Source organism: Toxotes jaculatrix, chromosome 14, assembly GCF_017976425.1.
Source record: "Toxotes jaculatrix isolate fToxJac2 chromosome 14, fToxJac2.pri, whole genome shotgun sequence".
Lineage (NCBI taxonomy): Eukaryota > Metazoa > Chordata > Actinopteri > Toxotidae > Toxotes > Toxotes jaculatrix.
Window position 1 is genome coordinate 3,912,273 of NC_054407.1, and position 15,218 is coordinate 3,927,490.

General features: G+C 42.0%; 1 protein-coding gene and 1 long non-coding RNA gene across 3 annotated transcripts in view; one reads left to right on the plus strand and one right to left on the minus strand.

Moving 5' to 3' along the window:
• LOC121192942 (myosin-7) lies at positions 1–13,846 on the plus strand. Its single transcript, XM_041054976.1, has 39 exons — positions 1–14; positions 132–170; positions 285–497; positions 760–903; positions 997–1,153; positions 1,248–1,275; positions 1,699–1,804; positions 1,912–2,004; positions 2,091–2,154; positions 2,244–2,342; positions 2,454–2,557; positions 2,975–3,113; positions 3,203–3,321; positions 3,447–3,596; positions 3,733–3,903; positions 3,995–4,304; positions 4,550–4,629; positions 4,803–5,008; positions 5,092–5,215; positions 5,574–5,710; positions 5,820–6,075; positions 6,216–6,458; positions 6,564–6,740; positions 6,837–6,982; positions 7,068–7,158; positions 7,274–7,663; positions 7,785–7,911; positions 8,132–8,250; positions 8,354–8,550; positions 8,788–8,971; positions 9,453–9,618; positions 9,718–9,842; positions 9,927–10,235; positions 10,326–10,529; positions 10,623–10,919; positions 11,670–11,774; positions 11,980–12,075; positions 12,449–12,583; positions 13,730–13,846. Exons 3-39 carry the CDS (start codon positions 297–299, stop codon positions 13,748–13,750), a joined length of 5,820 nt encoding a protein of 1,939 aa, XP_040910910.1. The 5' UTR covers positions 1–14; positions 132–170; positions 285–296; the 3' UTR covers positions 13,751–13,846.
• Positions 12,752–15,218, minus strand: part of LOC121192944 — a 21,066-nt gene continuing 18,599 nt past the window's right edge. For both annotated transcript variants that reach the window (XR_005895255.1, XR_005895256.1), the window contains one exon: positions 12,752–13,818. This is a non-coding gene — a long non-coding RNA (uncharacterized LOC121192944). The remainder of the gene's footprint in view (positions 13,819–15,218) is intronic.

Consider the following 15,218-nt stretch of genomic DNA (forward strand, 5'->3'; position numbering starts at 1 on the left):
CATTCAATCTTAAGGTAAGGTGCGAGGACAATGGCTTACAAATCAACCACTGCACTTTGATGCTAAACCTTTGTCTTTATTTGTGTGGACTGCAGACTAGTCTCATCCATTTCCATTATTTCTTTCCTCAGGACCAGTACACATCAGTCCTCTCAGTCAGGATTTGCAAGGTAAGAGCATCTGAAAAATGACAATGTGTTTTATTCTTTAATGTTTTATCCTGGAAGTGCCCTCACCTAAACACATCATATGGTTAAATTGCAACTGCCATAATTTTTCCATAGGCAAGGTGAAAAATGGGTGACGCTGCCATGAAAGAGTTCGGGGCAGCAGCCCCATACCTAAGGAAGTCAGACAGGGAGCGTCTGGAGGCCCAGACTCGTCCATTCGACATGAAGAAGGAGTGCTTTGTTCCGGATCCTGATGAGGAGTACGTGAAGGCTTCCATCGTCAGCCGTGAGGGGGACAAAGTCACTGCTCAGACTGAGAAAGGGAAGGTCAGTGAACTGGTCAGCACAGCTGCACTGGATGCAACTGGTTCCCGGATTAGGACACGGTGGTGATACGAGCGATGATTCAGGCCTATTTGTGCTTTAGTCATGTAGCAGAGAAACATTAGAAGCCAGAGACACTGATGTGCATAGATGCAATGATCCTGTGCTGTCTCCTGTATTCAAAAAAAAAAAAAAAGAAAGCTCTTGTAATCTTTGAAAGCAGGATTAATAACAATGTATTAATACTGATTATCTCCATTTTCAGACTGTCACAGTGAAGGAGTGTGATGTCCACCCTCAGAACCCACCAAAGTTTGATAAAATTGAAGACATGGCGATGTTCACCTTCCTCCATGAGCCCGCTGTGCTGTTCAACCTCAAAGAGCGTTATGCAGCATGGATGATTTATGTAAGACACTGTCTTGATCTGTAACTTTCCTTCATTGATAAGACACCTCAGCATCTGAAACCTCTACCCTCTATCCCCCTCTCAATATGGCAGACCTACTCTGGGCTGTTCTGTGTGACTGTCAACCCCTACAAGTGGCTGCCAGTCTACAACCAAGAAGTGGTTGTTGCCTACAGAGGAAAGAAGAGGAGTGAAGCTCCTCCTCACATCTTCTCCATCTCTGACAATGCCTACCAGTACATGCTCACTGGTAATGTACCTTCACTCATCATGTGTTCACAGAAAAGTGAAAAAGTGCTAAGGAATCCTAGGATCCTTCAGTGATTCTGTCGTCTCTTTTTCAGACAGAGAAAATCAGTCTATTCTCATCACGTGAGTTATGTTTTTTGTGACTTTGTTAAACTGCAACTGAGAAATAAATCTTACTGTGAGGCTGATTTTAGTCAGTGACATGCAGCAGCCTCTCATGAAACACTGTGTGTTGGTTTTATGAGTTTTTGGTGAGATGCTTTAGTTATTCCCACTAATATATGATATATTTAAAGTTGTATTTTATGCAACAGTAGATTAATAGACCTGAATATTAACATGGATAGTAATTATGGCTATGAAAAAGACACACACTAAAGAAAATTCCATGTGTTAAGATGAAAGGCTGTGTCAGTATTTACTGACTGTCATTTAAGGGCATTTGTGTTGATTAATCAAAGCGTGACTTAACCAGCTTCACTAGTTGCATGTGATGTTTGCTGCCTATTTGTTAATTTATCAAAACAATTCAATTTGTGTCTTCAGTGGAGAATCTGGTGCTGGGAAGACTGTCAACACCAAGAGAGTCATCCAGTACTTTGCTAGCATCGCAGCGGGGGGTGGGAAGAAAGAAGGGAGCTCTGAGAAAAAGGTTGCTATTCTGAATTTACTGAAAGTACAAACTTTAACAGTCTCACTGCATCATTTCCTTTAGCGCCTATCTGTTTGAACTAATGTGTGCACCCTGTCCTCTTTTAGGGAACTCTGGAAGATCAAATCATCCAGGCTAATCCTGCTTTGGAGGCCTTTGGTAATGCCAAGACCATCAGGAATGACAACTCTTCCAGATTTGTAAGTTTCTGTCGGTAATGAAATAACCACATCGCTCATGTGCCTCTTCTATTTTAACTTTTTTTTTTTTTCCTCATGAATCTTAGGGCAAATTTATCCGAATTCATTTTGCTGCCAGTGGAAAACTGGCCTCAGCTGATATCGAGACATGTAAGTAGTCTCTTTTTATGCACTTTTTGCTCGCATCATGATAATAATCACCTGGCCATTCACCTATATAATGCAACTGTCTTTAACAGATCTCCTGGAAAAGTCCCGTGTCACCTTCCAGCTGAAGGCTGAGAGAGACTACCACATCTTCTATCAGATTCTGTCTCAGAAGAAACCTGAGCTGCTCGGTAAATGAGAACAACTGGTCTTTGGACCTGTAACAACTAGTGGTTGAAATGTTGCTGTGAAGTATGTCTAGCATGCAAAGGTTGGACTTTGCGTTCTGTTTTTCTTTTCAGAGATGTTGCTCATCACCAACAACCCCTACGACTACGCCTTCATCTCCCAAGGAGAGACGACTGTAGCTTCCATCAATGATGCTGAAGAGCTGATGGCCACCGATGTGAGTAGGGATGCACCATGAAGTCTTTCAATGGAACATCCACTCTCATGACAAAGCACCTTATAGTGACCTTACAGTGTTTACTTCAAAATAATGGTTTATGATCGACAACTGTTGAAAAAAATAGAAAATATTTTGAAATTGTTTGGACGTTGTGCGGTCATTTTACATCCAGCTATAGGTTTGAGATTATGAAACGACGCAAGTGATATCATGACATGAGAACATTTGAATAGACTGGATTAGATTAGATATCTGATGTCAGATGTCAGCTATGGTTTAATGTGGGATCCTGGTGGCTCAGAGGGCATAGACCATCTTATCCCCCAGATCTCTCCTGTCACTCCTCCTGTGTACCCTGATACAATGCAAAAAGTCAGTGACATAGCAAATGTAATACCACTTCTTCTCTTTCAGGACGCCTTTGATGTGCTGGGCTTCACTCAAGAAGAGAAGAATGGCATTTACAAGCTGACTGGTGCCATCATGCACTATGGTAACATGAAGTTCAAGAATAAGCAGCGTGAAGAGCAGGCAGAGGCAGATGGCACTGAAGGTTAGTGAAGCTCTTTAAAGCCCTGAAACATGATAAATGGGATATAAAACATGTTAGGATTTAATGGCTAACTTTTTTTTTTTTCTCAGATGCTGACAAAGTAGCTTATCTGATGGGCCTGAACTCTGCTGACCTCATCAAAGGTCTCTGTCACCCGAGAGTCAAAGTAGGAAATGAGTGGGTCACCAAGGGACAAAATGTCCAGCAGGTAAAAATGAAGAGCTGAACTTAGAGAAAGATGTCCACTGAATTACAGTAGAGGAAAGAGGCAACATTCAGTGTACAACACTATCTGCTAACTATAACTTTTAAAGCCTGGATTTCTTTTTGTAGGTGTACTATGCTATTGGTGCGCTGTCTAAAGCAGTGTATGAGAAGATGTTCCTGTGGATGGTAGTGAGAATCAACCAATCACTGGACACCAAGCAGCCTCGCCAGTACTTCATTGGTGTGCTGGACATTGCTGGATTTGAGATCTTTGATGTGAGCTTCTTCCATGTGTTTACATAATCTACTGTATATTCTGCAGGAAAAATCATTTATTCAGCTCAATCTTTTTGAATTTAATGCAGTTAAGAAAGATATGAGACTTAAAATGACTTTAGTGTTGTCTCTGCAGTTCAACACCTTTGAGCAGCTGTGCATCAACTTCACCAATGAAAAGCTGCAACAGTTTTTCAACCACCACATGTTTGTGCTGGAGCAGGAAGAGTACAAGAAAGAGGGCATTGAATGGACTTTCATAGATTTTGGTATGGATTTGCAGGCCTGTATTGACCTCATTGAAAAGGTGAGATACCAGGTTATTACATGTTCAGACATGAATAAAATAAATAAACCTGTGGTCCACTTTCACAACCACTCATGTTTTGTGTCCTCAGCCCATGGGTATCATGTCCATCCTTGAAGAGGAGTGCATGTTCCCCAAAGCCTCTGACTCCACCTTCAAAGCTAAGCTCTATGACAACCATCTGGGGAAATCCAGTAATTTCCAGAAGCCCAGAATTGTCAAAGGGAAACCAGAGGCTCATTTTGCCCTGGTTCATTATGCTGGTACTGTTGACTATAATATCAACAACTGGCTGGTAAAGAACAAGGATCCTCTGAATGAGACTGTTGTAGGACTCTACCAGAAGTCTACTCTCAAGCTGCTGTCTTTCCTTTTTGCAAATTATGCTGGAGCAGACTCAGGTCAGTATTTAAAAAGGGAACTAACATCTTGGTTTAAAAAGGGATTTTTTGATATCAATGTATCATGTACAGCAGAACGATGAAGCTTTTAATAGAGATGTTTAAATGCACCCCCTTGTATTTGTTACTGCTACTTCACTGTATTACTATTGCATGTGACCTCTACCATTTAAAACAATCTAAAAGCATATCTTCAATATATATATTTGTTCTTTTAAATGTCTTATGATAACTATGTTATTTAGCTCAGGAATCTGGTGGGAAGGGCAAAGGTGGCACTAAGAAGAAAGGTTCATCCTTCCAAACTGTATCAGCCTTACACAGGGTAAGATCGATGTGATTCATACTTGTATTTGTACTCATACTTGTCACACATTAGCAGCTAGTTGAGATTTTCATCTCAGACGTTTGAGTTTCTTCAAAGATTCTTTAACTATGTGATACTAAGTTGTTTTGGTGGTAAATGGCGATCAAATCTGTCCTCTCCTGCACTCACAGGAGAACCTGAACAAGCTGATGACCAACCTGAGGTCCACTCACCCTCACTTTGTGCGCTGCATCATCCCCAATGAGACCAAGACTCCTGGGGCCATGGAGAACCCTCTGGTGATGCACCAGCTGCGCTGTAACGGTGTGCTGGAAGGCATCAGGATCTGCAGAAAGGGCTTCCCCAACAGGATCCTCTACGGAGATTTCAAACAGAGGTAATGTCTCCTTTCAGTCACATGCTGTTCCAAACAAATTGAAATATGATGCTGCAAGATATTTTCTCTTTTTGATTTTCCAGATATCGCATCCTGAATCCTGCTGCCATCCCTGAGGGTCAGTTCATTGACAGCAGGAAGGGAGCTGAGAAACTCCTTGGGTCTCTGGATATTGATCACAATCAGTACAAGTTTGGACATACCAAGGTAATTAATCAATAAAAGGGGAATAATGGTTATATTGTCTAATATCCAGTATTACAGGGAAACATCAACAGTACAAACTAGCAAACAGTTGAAGCAAGATAATATAACGTTTGCTGAACAGCAAGCATTGTGCCAACAAATAACAACTGGAGGATAAGGGTAAATGTGAAAATTGGTAGAAGAATAGCACATGTACAGAAGAGTTGCGAAGTTACTGAACAAAATAAGTAAATTTCAGTTCCACAGCAATATATCTTCAGTTTGTCCACATTAGTGAATAATTTCCACCATACCGTTACTGGTCATACCAGACCATGTAAGTGTGTAGTTTAACACCTGCTGTCACATGCTCCTAAAGGTGTTCTTCAAGGCTGGTCTTCTTGGGCAACTGGAGGAGATGAGGGATGACCGGTTGTCCCTCATTATTACTGGAATCCAAGCTAGATCAAGAGGTCTGCTGGCAAGAGTGGAATTCCAGAAGATTGTTGAAAGGAGGTCAGAGGAACCAAGTGTTTAAAATCACTAAAACCAAGTAAATGATAATGATTATTCACAGTTTGTTTTTTGTTAAATGGTAGTAATAACTTTGGTTGATCTTGGACAGGGATGCACTATTGGTAATCCAGTGGAACATCCGTGCCTTCATGGGGGTCAAGAATTGGCCCTGGATGAAGCTGTTCTTTAAGATTAAACCTCTGTTGAGATCTGCTGAGGCAGAAAAGGAGATGGCCAACATGAAGGAAGAATTCCTGAAGCTGAAAGAGGCTTACGCCAAGTCTGAAGCTCGCAGGAAGGAACTAGAGGAGAAAATGGTCTCACTCCTCCAAGAGAAGAACGACCTGCAGCTCCAAGTCCAGGCTGTAAGTCTATTGACAGGATCTCTAATATTTTAATGCCAAAGTATTCAGTTACCATGCAAATTAATACAGACATTAATCACATATATTGCAACTTATCATGTGTTAACAATGTAACTAACGTAGCAACCATTTCAATTCAGGAGCAAGATAATCTGTGTGATGCTGAAGAAAGATGTGAGGGGCTGATCAAACACAAAATTCAGATGGAAGCCAAAGTCAAAGAGCTGACAGAAAGGCTGGAGGATGAGGAGGAGATAAATGCTGAACTCACAGCTAAGAAGAGGAAGCTGGAGGATGAGTGCTCTGAGTTAAAGAAAGACATTGATGACTTAGAGTTGACTCTGGCTAAAGTGGAGAAAGAGAAGCACGCCACTGAGAACAAGGTACCACAACCATTTAGCTATTTCAATTTGTCTTAATATTAAGAGCACAGCCAAGTGCCATGTTTTATCTTGTTTACAGTAGCTTCACTATTTCTCAATTTTCAGGTGAAAAACTTGGTCGAGGAGATGGCGGCTCTGGATGAAATCATTGCCAAGCTGACCAAGGAAAAGAAAGCCTTACAGGAAGCTCATCAGCAAACACTGGATGACCTGCAGAGTGAAGAAGACAAAGTCAACACTCTGACCAAGGCCAAGGCCAAGCTGGAGCAGCAAGTGGATGATGTGTGTATTTAATTGCATGTTGTCTCCTATATTTTCATGTGTTTAGAAAGAAAGTGCATGTTGAGGAATGTGACTTTCTCTAATCTTATAATACAGCTTGAAGGGTCTCTGGAACAAGAGAAGAAGATAAGGATGGATCTTGAGAGAGCAAAGAGGAAGCTGGAGGGAGACCTGAAATTAACCCAGGAGAGTCTGATGGACCTGGAGAATGACAAGCAGCAACTTGAAGAGAGGCTGAAAAAGTAAAAAGAGAAGTGCACTTTCAAAAATACAAGTAGGTTTTAAACTATTTGTCATCTGCTACATTTAACTTCTTTTTTCCCACAGGAAAGATTTTGAAATCAGCCAACTAAATGGCAAAATAGAAGATGAACAAGCAATGAGTGCCCAGCTCCAGAAAAAATTGAAGGAGTTGCAGGTAATATTTGAAATAGGATGAAGTAAGCTGAGTAAACTGCTGCATGAATGGGACATTCTAAGACAATATCAAGCAATGAAATTTCACTCAAGGATTTGCTTTAATTTTGATGTAGGCCCGCATTGAAGAGCTGGAGGAAGAGCTGGAGGCAGAGCGAGCTGCCCGAGCCAAGGTGGAGAAGCAGAGAGCAGACTTGTCCAGAGAGCTGGAGGAGATCAGTGAGAGGCTGGAGGAGGCCGGTGGAGCAACAGCTGCCCAGATTGAGATGAACAAGAAGAGGGAGGCTGAGTTCCAGAAACTGCGCAGAGACCTGGAAGAAGCCACTCTGCAGCACGAAGCCACCGCTGCCACGCTCAGGAAGAAACAAGCCGACAGTGTTGCTGACCTGGGAGAGCAGATTGACAACCTGCAGAGAGTCAAGCAGAAACTGGAGAAGGAGAAGAGTGAGCTCAGACTGGAACTGGATGATGTGGTTTCCAGTATGGAACATATTGTGAAGACAAAGGTTAGCTAAACTGACAAAACTGAATTTTATGCTAGTGTTGAAATAGCAGAGATATATGGGTATCTGTTGTATAATAGGTGCACTTATAATTCTTGTTTTGATGCGATTCCTTTCATTTTAGACAAATCTTGAGAAGACATGCAGGACTATGGAAGATCAGATGAATGAATACAAGACCAAGTTTGAAGAAGCTCAGCGCTGCATCAATGACTTCAATATGCAAAAAGCAAAGCTTCAAACTGAAAATGGTACCTTTTTTTTTGCTATTGTTAGAAACTGATATCTACTTGATTTATCTGATAGCTGATAATTTCCATGTATACAAAATGTTTCAGGCTATCAAAACATGAAAAATGATTGGGTGTTTCTGGGAAAAACAAACATTATTTCACACAAAAGTTAACTCCTTGGTAATAGAAGGTTTCTTGGGACGCAGGCAATAATATCCTGCACTTTCCAAAATACTAGGTGAGCTCTTAAGGCAACTGGAGGAGAAGGATTCCCTGGTGTCTCAACTGACAAGAGGAAAAATGTCCTACACTCAACAGATTGAAGACTTAAAAAGACAACTGGAAGAGGAGACCAAGGTGAGGCGAGGTTTCATTTCATACCATACTAACAGCACTGAACAGTCATTTCTAACAGATGTTTTTTAGGCTGTTACTCATTCATGTGCTTTTGTTTCGACAGGCAAAGAGCGCTCTGGCCCATGCAGTGCAGTCTTCTCGTCACGACTGTGACCTGCTCAGGGAGCAGTATGAGGAGGAGCAGGAGGCCAAGGCTGAACTGCAGCGCAGCATGTCCAAGGCCAACTCTGAGGTGGCTCAGTGGAGAACTAAGTATGAAACTGATGCCATCCAGAGGACTGAGGAACTGGAGGAGGCCAAGTAAGACACTTTCACAGATCCAAATTCATTTTTTAATCTGTTATTTCTAAAAAGACATTTTACTTCGTCTAGCAGGTCAGCTTTTTGTTTGTGTTATGTTCCTACTAAGATATAAGACGAACAAAAAGTTTGTCTGTTAGATGACTGAGCAGCCAGTCATAGTGGTTTATTACAATTTAGTTATCCAGCAGGCACAATCCAGGAACATTAAACGATTTGAATGATTGATTTCTTAAGGAAAAAGCTGGCTCAGCGTCTGCAGGAGGCTGAGGAGGCTGTTGAGGCAGTGAATGCTAAATGTTCCTCTCTGGAGAAGACCAAACACAGACTGCAGAACGAGATTGAAGATCTCATGGTGGATGTGGAGAGGTCTAATGCTGCTGCTGCCGCTCTGGACAAGAAGCAAAGAAACTTTGATAAGGTGAGGTATTGAAAAGTATTTATAAGTACCAACAGTATCAACTGGTGGTGTAGCCTCTGTGCTGGCAAACTGAATTGTTATTATTATCATTACTATTATTATTATTTATTTTTAACCTTTTAGCCTGCTGCTTTCCATGTGGTGCTTTGCTTCAGATTTACACACACATTTTTGAGCTGCCCAGTACAACATCAGGATGCTACAGGGAGCTTGACTGAAGCAGCTATAGGAGTTAAAGCCACATTGTGTAGAATTGGAAAAAGTCTAACTTTGGCACATAGTGAGATCAATGGGCTGCAGGGTGACACATTATAACAGGCTGTGTTAATTTCGAGTTAATGTGAACTTCATATGTTCTCCACTTTAGGGTGCTGTTTTCAATCATTTCCCATTATTGCTCCATATAAGGTGTATTCCCAAGCCTGTTGTCCTTTCTCCATTCATCTCACACATTTATCGCTGGTCTTTCTGTTCACTGCAGGTCCTGTCTGAGTGGAAGCAGAAGTATGAAGAGTCTCAGTGTGAGCTGGAGAGCTCTCAGAAGGAGGCCAGGGCTCTGAGCACTGAGCTCTTCAAACTGAAGAACTCTTATGAAGAGTCTCTGGATCATCTGGAGACCATGAAGAGAGAGAACAAAAACTTACAGGGTAAGATCTACTTGCAGGGTTTGTGTTCAGGCTTCTGTGCACATACTTTATTAGGTTAATTGTAAAGCCATCTTACTCACACCTCTTGACGTCCCACAGAGGAGATATCTGACCTCACTGAGCAACTCGGTGAGGGTGGTAAGAGCATCCACGAACTGGAGAAATTACGGAAGCAACTGGAACAGGAGAAGAATGAGATCCAGTCTGCTCTTGAGGAAGCTGAGGTACAGGACTTCTTCAGTGAGTAACACATTTTAGAGCAGCACTGTCTGCTGTTATACATGACTCTGTAACCTCCTGTCCACCAGGCCTCCCTGGAGCATGAGGAAGGAAAGATTCTGAGAGCCCAGCTCGAGTTCAACCAAATTAAAGCCGACATCGAACGCAAACTAGCTGAGAAAGATGAGGAGATGGAACAGTGCAAGAGGAACCTGCAGAGGACCATCGACACCCTGCAGAGCTCTCTTGAAGCTGAGTGTCGCAGCAGGAATGAGGCCCTCCGTCTGAAGAAGAAGATGGAGGGAGACCTCAATGAGATGGAGATCCAGCTCAGCCAGGCCAACAGGCAGGCAGCTGAGGCCCAGAAACAACTTAAATCTGTCCATGCACATCTGAAGGTAAACTAGTAAAGGAAAGGCCAATTTTCTTAACATGTTTGAGTTCAAACTGGTTCTAAACATTAATGTGATTGATGTCATCCCATTCAGGATTGCCAAATTCAGCTAAATGAGTCTGTTCGGGCTAATGATGATCTTAAAGAGAACATCGCCATTGTCGAGAGACGCAACAACCTGCTTCAGGCTGAGCTGGAGGAGCTGAGGGCTGCTCTGGAGCAAACGGAGAGAAGTCGCAAACTTGCTGAGCAAGAGCTGTTGGATGTTAGTGAGAGGGTGCAGCTGCTGCACTCACAGGTAAGAGCAGTTATTGCAGCCACTTCAGATGATTCACTGGGTTCATGGACGTAACTATTTACACACCTTTTCTCACATCTCAAAAATATGTAGAATACCAGCCTGATAAACCAGAAGAAGAAACTCGAGGTTGATGCTTCCCAGCTTCAGACTGAAGTGGAGGAAGCAGTGCAGGAGTGCAGGAACGCAGAGGAAAAGGCCAAGAAGGCCATTACTGATGCTGCCATGATGGCAGAGGAGCTGAAGAAAGAGCAGGACACCAGCGCTCACCTGGAGCGTATGAAGAAGAACATGGAGCAAACCATCAAAGACCTGCAGCACCGTCTGGATGAAGCTGAACAGATCGCCATGAAGGGAGGCAAGAAGCAGGTGCAGAAGCTGGAGGCCAGGGTAAGAGAAATTTGCCTGAATACAAACATTGCACATCCCCACATCCATGGGACCAACGTCAGTATTATATTTATAAAGCTGCATCTTAGTATTTTAGCCACAACACAAGCCGGCAGACACACAACACTGACAAACTCAACGAGGACTTCATTAGGAACATCATGTTAATACTGCACAAGATGTTGGAAACTTTCCTTTGAGATTCTGTTGACATGACTGGCTCACATCATTTTGCTGAACATATTTTCATGTTCATGAAACCAGTTTGAGCCTTTAGCTTTGTGACATGGAGCATTATCCTGCTGGAAGTAGCCATTAGAAGATGGTGAACTGTGGCCATGAAGGGATGAACATGGTCAGCAACAAAACTCAGTGGCCACAAATATATGTTTTTCATTCCCTGGCCTTTTAGTTCTCATTAGGTCTCCACCAAATCCTGAGGAAAATGTACATGTCTTAAGTTTGGTAGACGGTCAGTGTCTTCACTAAGTAGTTCCTGATCTTGCCTGTCTGCTGTTTGATTATGGGCAGGAACTGTACAGTGAGTGTATCAGAGCTTTGAGACTGACCTATGCCACAAAACCAAAACAGGCTGAAAGGCTCTGTAGAGCTGCCCCAGAAATCTCTTCAAATTTATCACCTTTTGCATTTCACAGTTATTTTAGTAAACAATCAAATATTAACGCAGCTTTGAGCTTAGCTACTTGTGGACTAGTGAATTTCCAGCAGATGATTTTCTGATGTTTTCAGGTGAGGGAGCTAGAGAACGAGGTGGAGTCAGAGCAGAAGAAGAGCAGCGAAGCTGTGAAGGGAATCCGTAAATACGAGAGACGCATCAAGGAGCTCACATACCAGGTCAGTTTCTCTTTACCCATCACCATAACATATACAAATAGCAACAAGTGTTGTGGGTACTTCTTACCTGCTCAAAATGCATATCCATGCATGAAGGGGCATACCATATGTATGTTTTGCTTTTTTGGGAAAACTAGGGCGGTGATTGGAGTTAATGCCCCTTATTGAACTGTGAATTTCTTTCCCGTTCCCTTGATTTACACAGACTGAGGAAGACCGCAAGAATATTGTGCGTCTGCAGGATCTGGTGGACAAACTGCAGCTGAAAGTCAAAGCCTACAAGAGAACTGCTGAGGAGGCTGTAAGTGTGGGCTGGAGAGCTTGTCTCTCATTGAAGCTGTGTCCTCAGGGTCTCTAAGCTTCATAGTAACAGTTGACAGCACATGTTCATATTCTACAGTTTATTACATTTTGTAGAAGCTAAAACACTAGCTGTGTGAATTTTAGCCAGGAAACATTTCAGCTTCAGCTCTGACATGTTTTAGACCTAAACTACAAACGAATGTTGCTAAATTTTCAAAACACACAAAGAGACTGTGGTTAGTTGTCTACTTGTTTACCCTTTTCAGTTGACAGTGAAGTGAAGACAGTGTGGTCTTAAGTCCATTCGCCCAAGTCCATGGCCTCTTGTAGTATTATAATGTTGTGTTCTGTGTTTTTGTTAAATCCTGTAGGAAGAGCAGGCCAATACTCATCTGACCAAGTTCCGTAAGCTGCAGCACGAGCTGGACGAGGCTGAAGAGCGAGCCGACATCGCTGAGTCTCAGGTCAACAAGCTGCGCGCCAAGAGCCGTGATGTGGGCTCCAAGGTAAGAAGCTCCTCTGTGTTTCAACACAACACCTCATATACAGAACTGTCCCATCTCCTTCACGGTGTTACACAATATTGCACTTCAGTGTAATCCATTTTTGTAATGCAAAATCTATAATGATAGAACAGTGGATTGTTTTTAATGGGAGTAAATAAGTCAAACCAGTCGCGGTGCAGATCAATTTTATTATGAGTGTTGTCTGTAAAGAAATGACAGATAATGAGGGAAGAGAGAGACAGAGAAGAGAGAGAGAAATGGACCCTGGGGAGGGCTCATGTTTAGCACCTTACCTCTGAGACACCAGGCCAAATGAATGCTGTTTAATGTGAATGCAGGGACAGCAATAAACACTGACAACCAATCAAATCGATGTCAATTGTCTTTTAAAATATAGACCTGATCATTTCCACATAGCTCAGGCTTGGAATCAATGTTTTCACATAATATAAATAATTTATTTGTCATGAACATGGTAAGTACAACTATGTGTGTGATGCAGAATCAGCATTTTGTTCCTCCAGATCTGGATTATTATCAGGTTCTGCACCAAACTGCACAAACTCATAGATCTCAACGCCACAAATATGTCTCCTGAGGAACTGGTGAAAATGTAGAAAATGTCCTCATCTCACAATATTAAGGAAAGTGATTAAAAAAAAAATCCTGGATCAGCCCCTCAGTGGCTTCTTCCCTGGCCCGTTCCACATCCATCCACCACATTTGATGCAAACTGGCTCAGCACTTTTTGCATAATCCTTCTGATAAATAAACAAACTAACCAACAAACAAACACGGGTGAAAAAAAACCTCCTTGGTGAAGGTAACAGCGGCTAGAGACTTACTGAAGATAAACTTGGCTCTTCGGCTTTTATCTGATTTCTAATATATAATAGATATAATTTCAGCTTTCCTCCAAATTCATTCACTGCTACACTGTTTTCCAATCCTACAAATTCAGCACGAGTGTGATTCATTAAAGGAATGCTGGCATAAAAAAAAATCAACTTTTATCATCTTGAATGGGATGTTACAACTAGATCACAAAATCCAGTTGTGTACTGCCTTGTATCAGTTGTTGAGTCTTGTTGGTCTTCTGTCTCTAATCCGTCTCTTTGTCTGCTCTCTTATCATCCTTCATCACAGAAAGGGCTAGATGAGGAGTGAAACTCACAGACGGCCACCTAAGAGCTTTGGGATCTCCTGTGCTGTGGTTCCCTTTGTCTCCAAAGTAACTGTAGAATAAAGCAAAGTGCATTCAAATCGTGTAGAATCCTCTTTTTTTTTTTTTTAACCAGAAAAATGTTCCATCCATGTTAAATTTAACATAAGAGGCAGAAGACAAACCTGTCATATAAAGCATAGGTCAGTGGGCTCTATTTTCCTTCAGACACAATGCCAGCGCTAGGGCAAACATAGCTTTTTATCGTTTTTATGTTTTCTCCTTGTCTGTGGTCATTTCCTGGCACCAAACAAACATGTTTGCGCCAAAGTGGGAGGAGCGAAGCGGCTTATACTGTGTAATGCTGATAAGGTTGTGGCTTTTCTTGGCAGAGACGCAGACGTACAGACTCTCCAAAATCAAACTGCAGATTGATATGTGTGTATGTGATAAGTAAGTGGTCTACAACAGCTTGTAAACACCTGTATTCATAGTCTGCGTAATTTTACACTTGGATGGAGCAGCATCTAATAATGTTTGTGTTTTAATCTGGAAAGTTTTTACCAACAGATTCCAAGTTTAACAGTAAAATCATCAAAGCTCAGCCTGCATTGATTCATTTCCTGTAATTATCTGACTCAACCATAGTTAGACCTGACCTGACCCATAATGAAATATAGGCACAGAGCTGCTGCTGCACGGCGAAGACAAAAGCTCAGAGTGCAGGATACTGTCAGTGCGCACAATGACAAAAGGGAATAAATGATTTAAACACAGCTATAAGCAGTCCCACCAATAATCCAGCAGCTGCTGATTATTTCTGCCACTGACGGCATATTTGGTACAATGCATGTTCATTTTTCGTTCATGGAGGTGAACTTTTTCTCTCCTTCAGAGACTAAAGTTGTGACAAACTAGCTGGTAAAGCCCATTTGGGCTGGTGTCTGGAGATTACACAGGCATTTGCGTCTGTGTCGTATTTCAGGAAAACAGAGCCCAATATGTTAAATTCACCAGCTTTATTGCAAAGGATAAATATCATCCAGTGGGTTAACACATTTCAGTGAATGAAGACTTCAAAGGTTTAGTGTGAGAGCACACAGATACAGTATGTGCAGCCAAACAATACCTGAATTAAACAATTCCTGGTAAACTAATCTGTTGACTGTGGAGGGTCACAAAAGGAATAGGGCTTCTGATGTTAGGTGGGTCTCTCCTGCCACCCTGTGCTGATGCTCTGAACTGTTGTTACAGAGATGACACTGAACATAAAGTTTTTTCAAAACACCCATGATTCACCAGGAATCACTTCCTGGAAATTGTATTGACCTTTAAAAACCCACAGTGGTTGGACCCCGCCTGGTCAACAGGCCAACACCGTATAACAGCACAATCCCAATGAACAAGACAGTATCTTTCCTTTATAGTAGTATATGAGATGTTGCTATTAAAAGAAGTTGTATTAATGGGTTT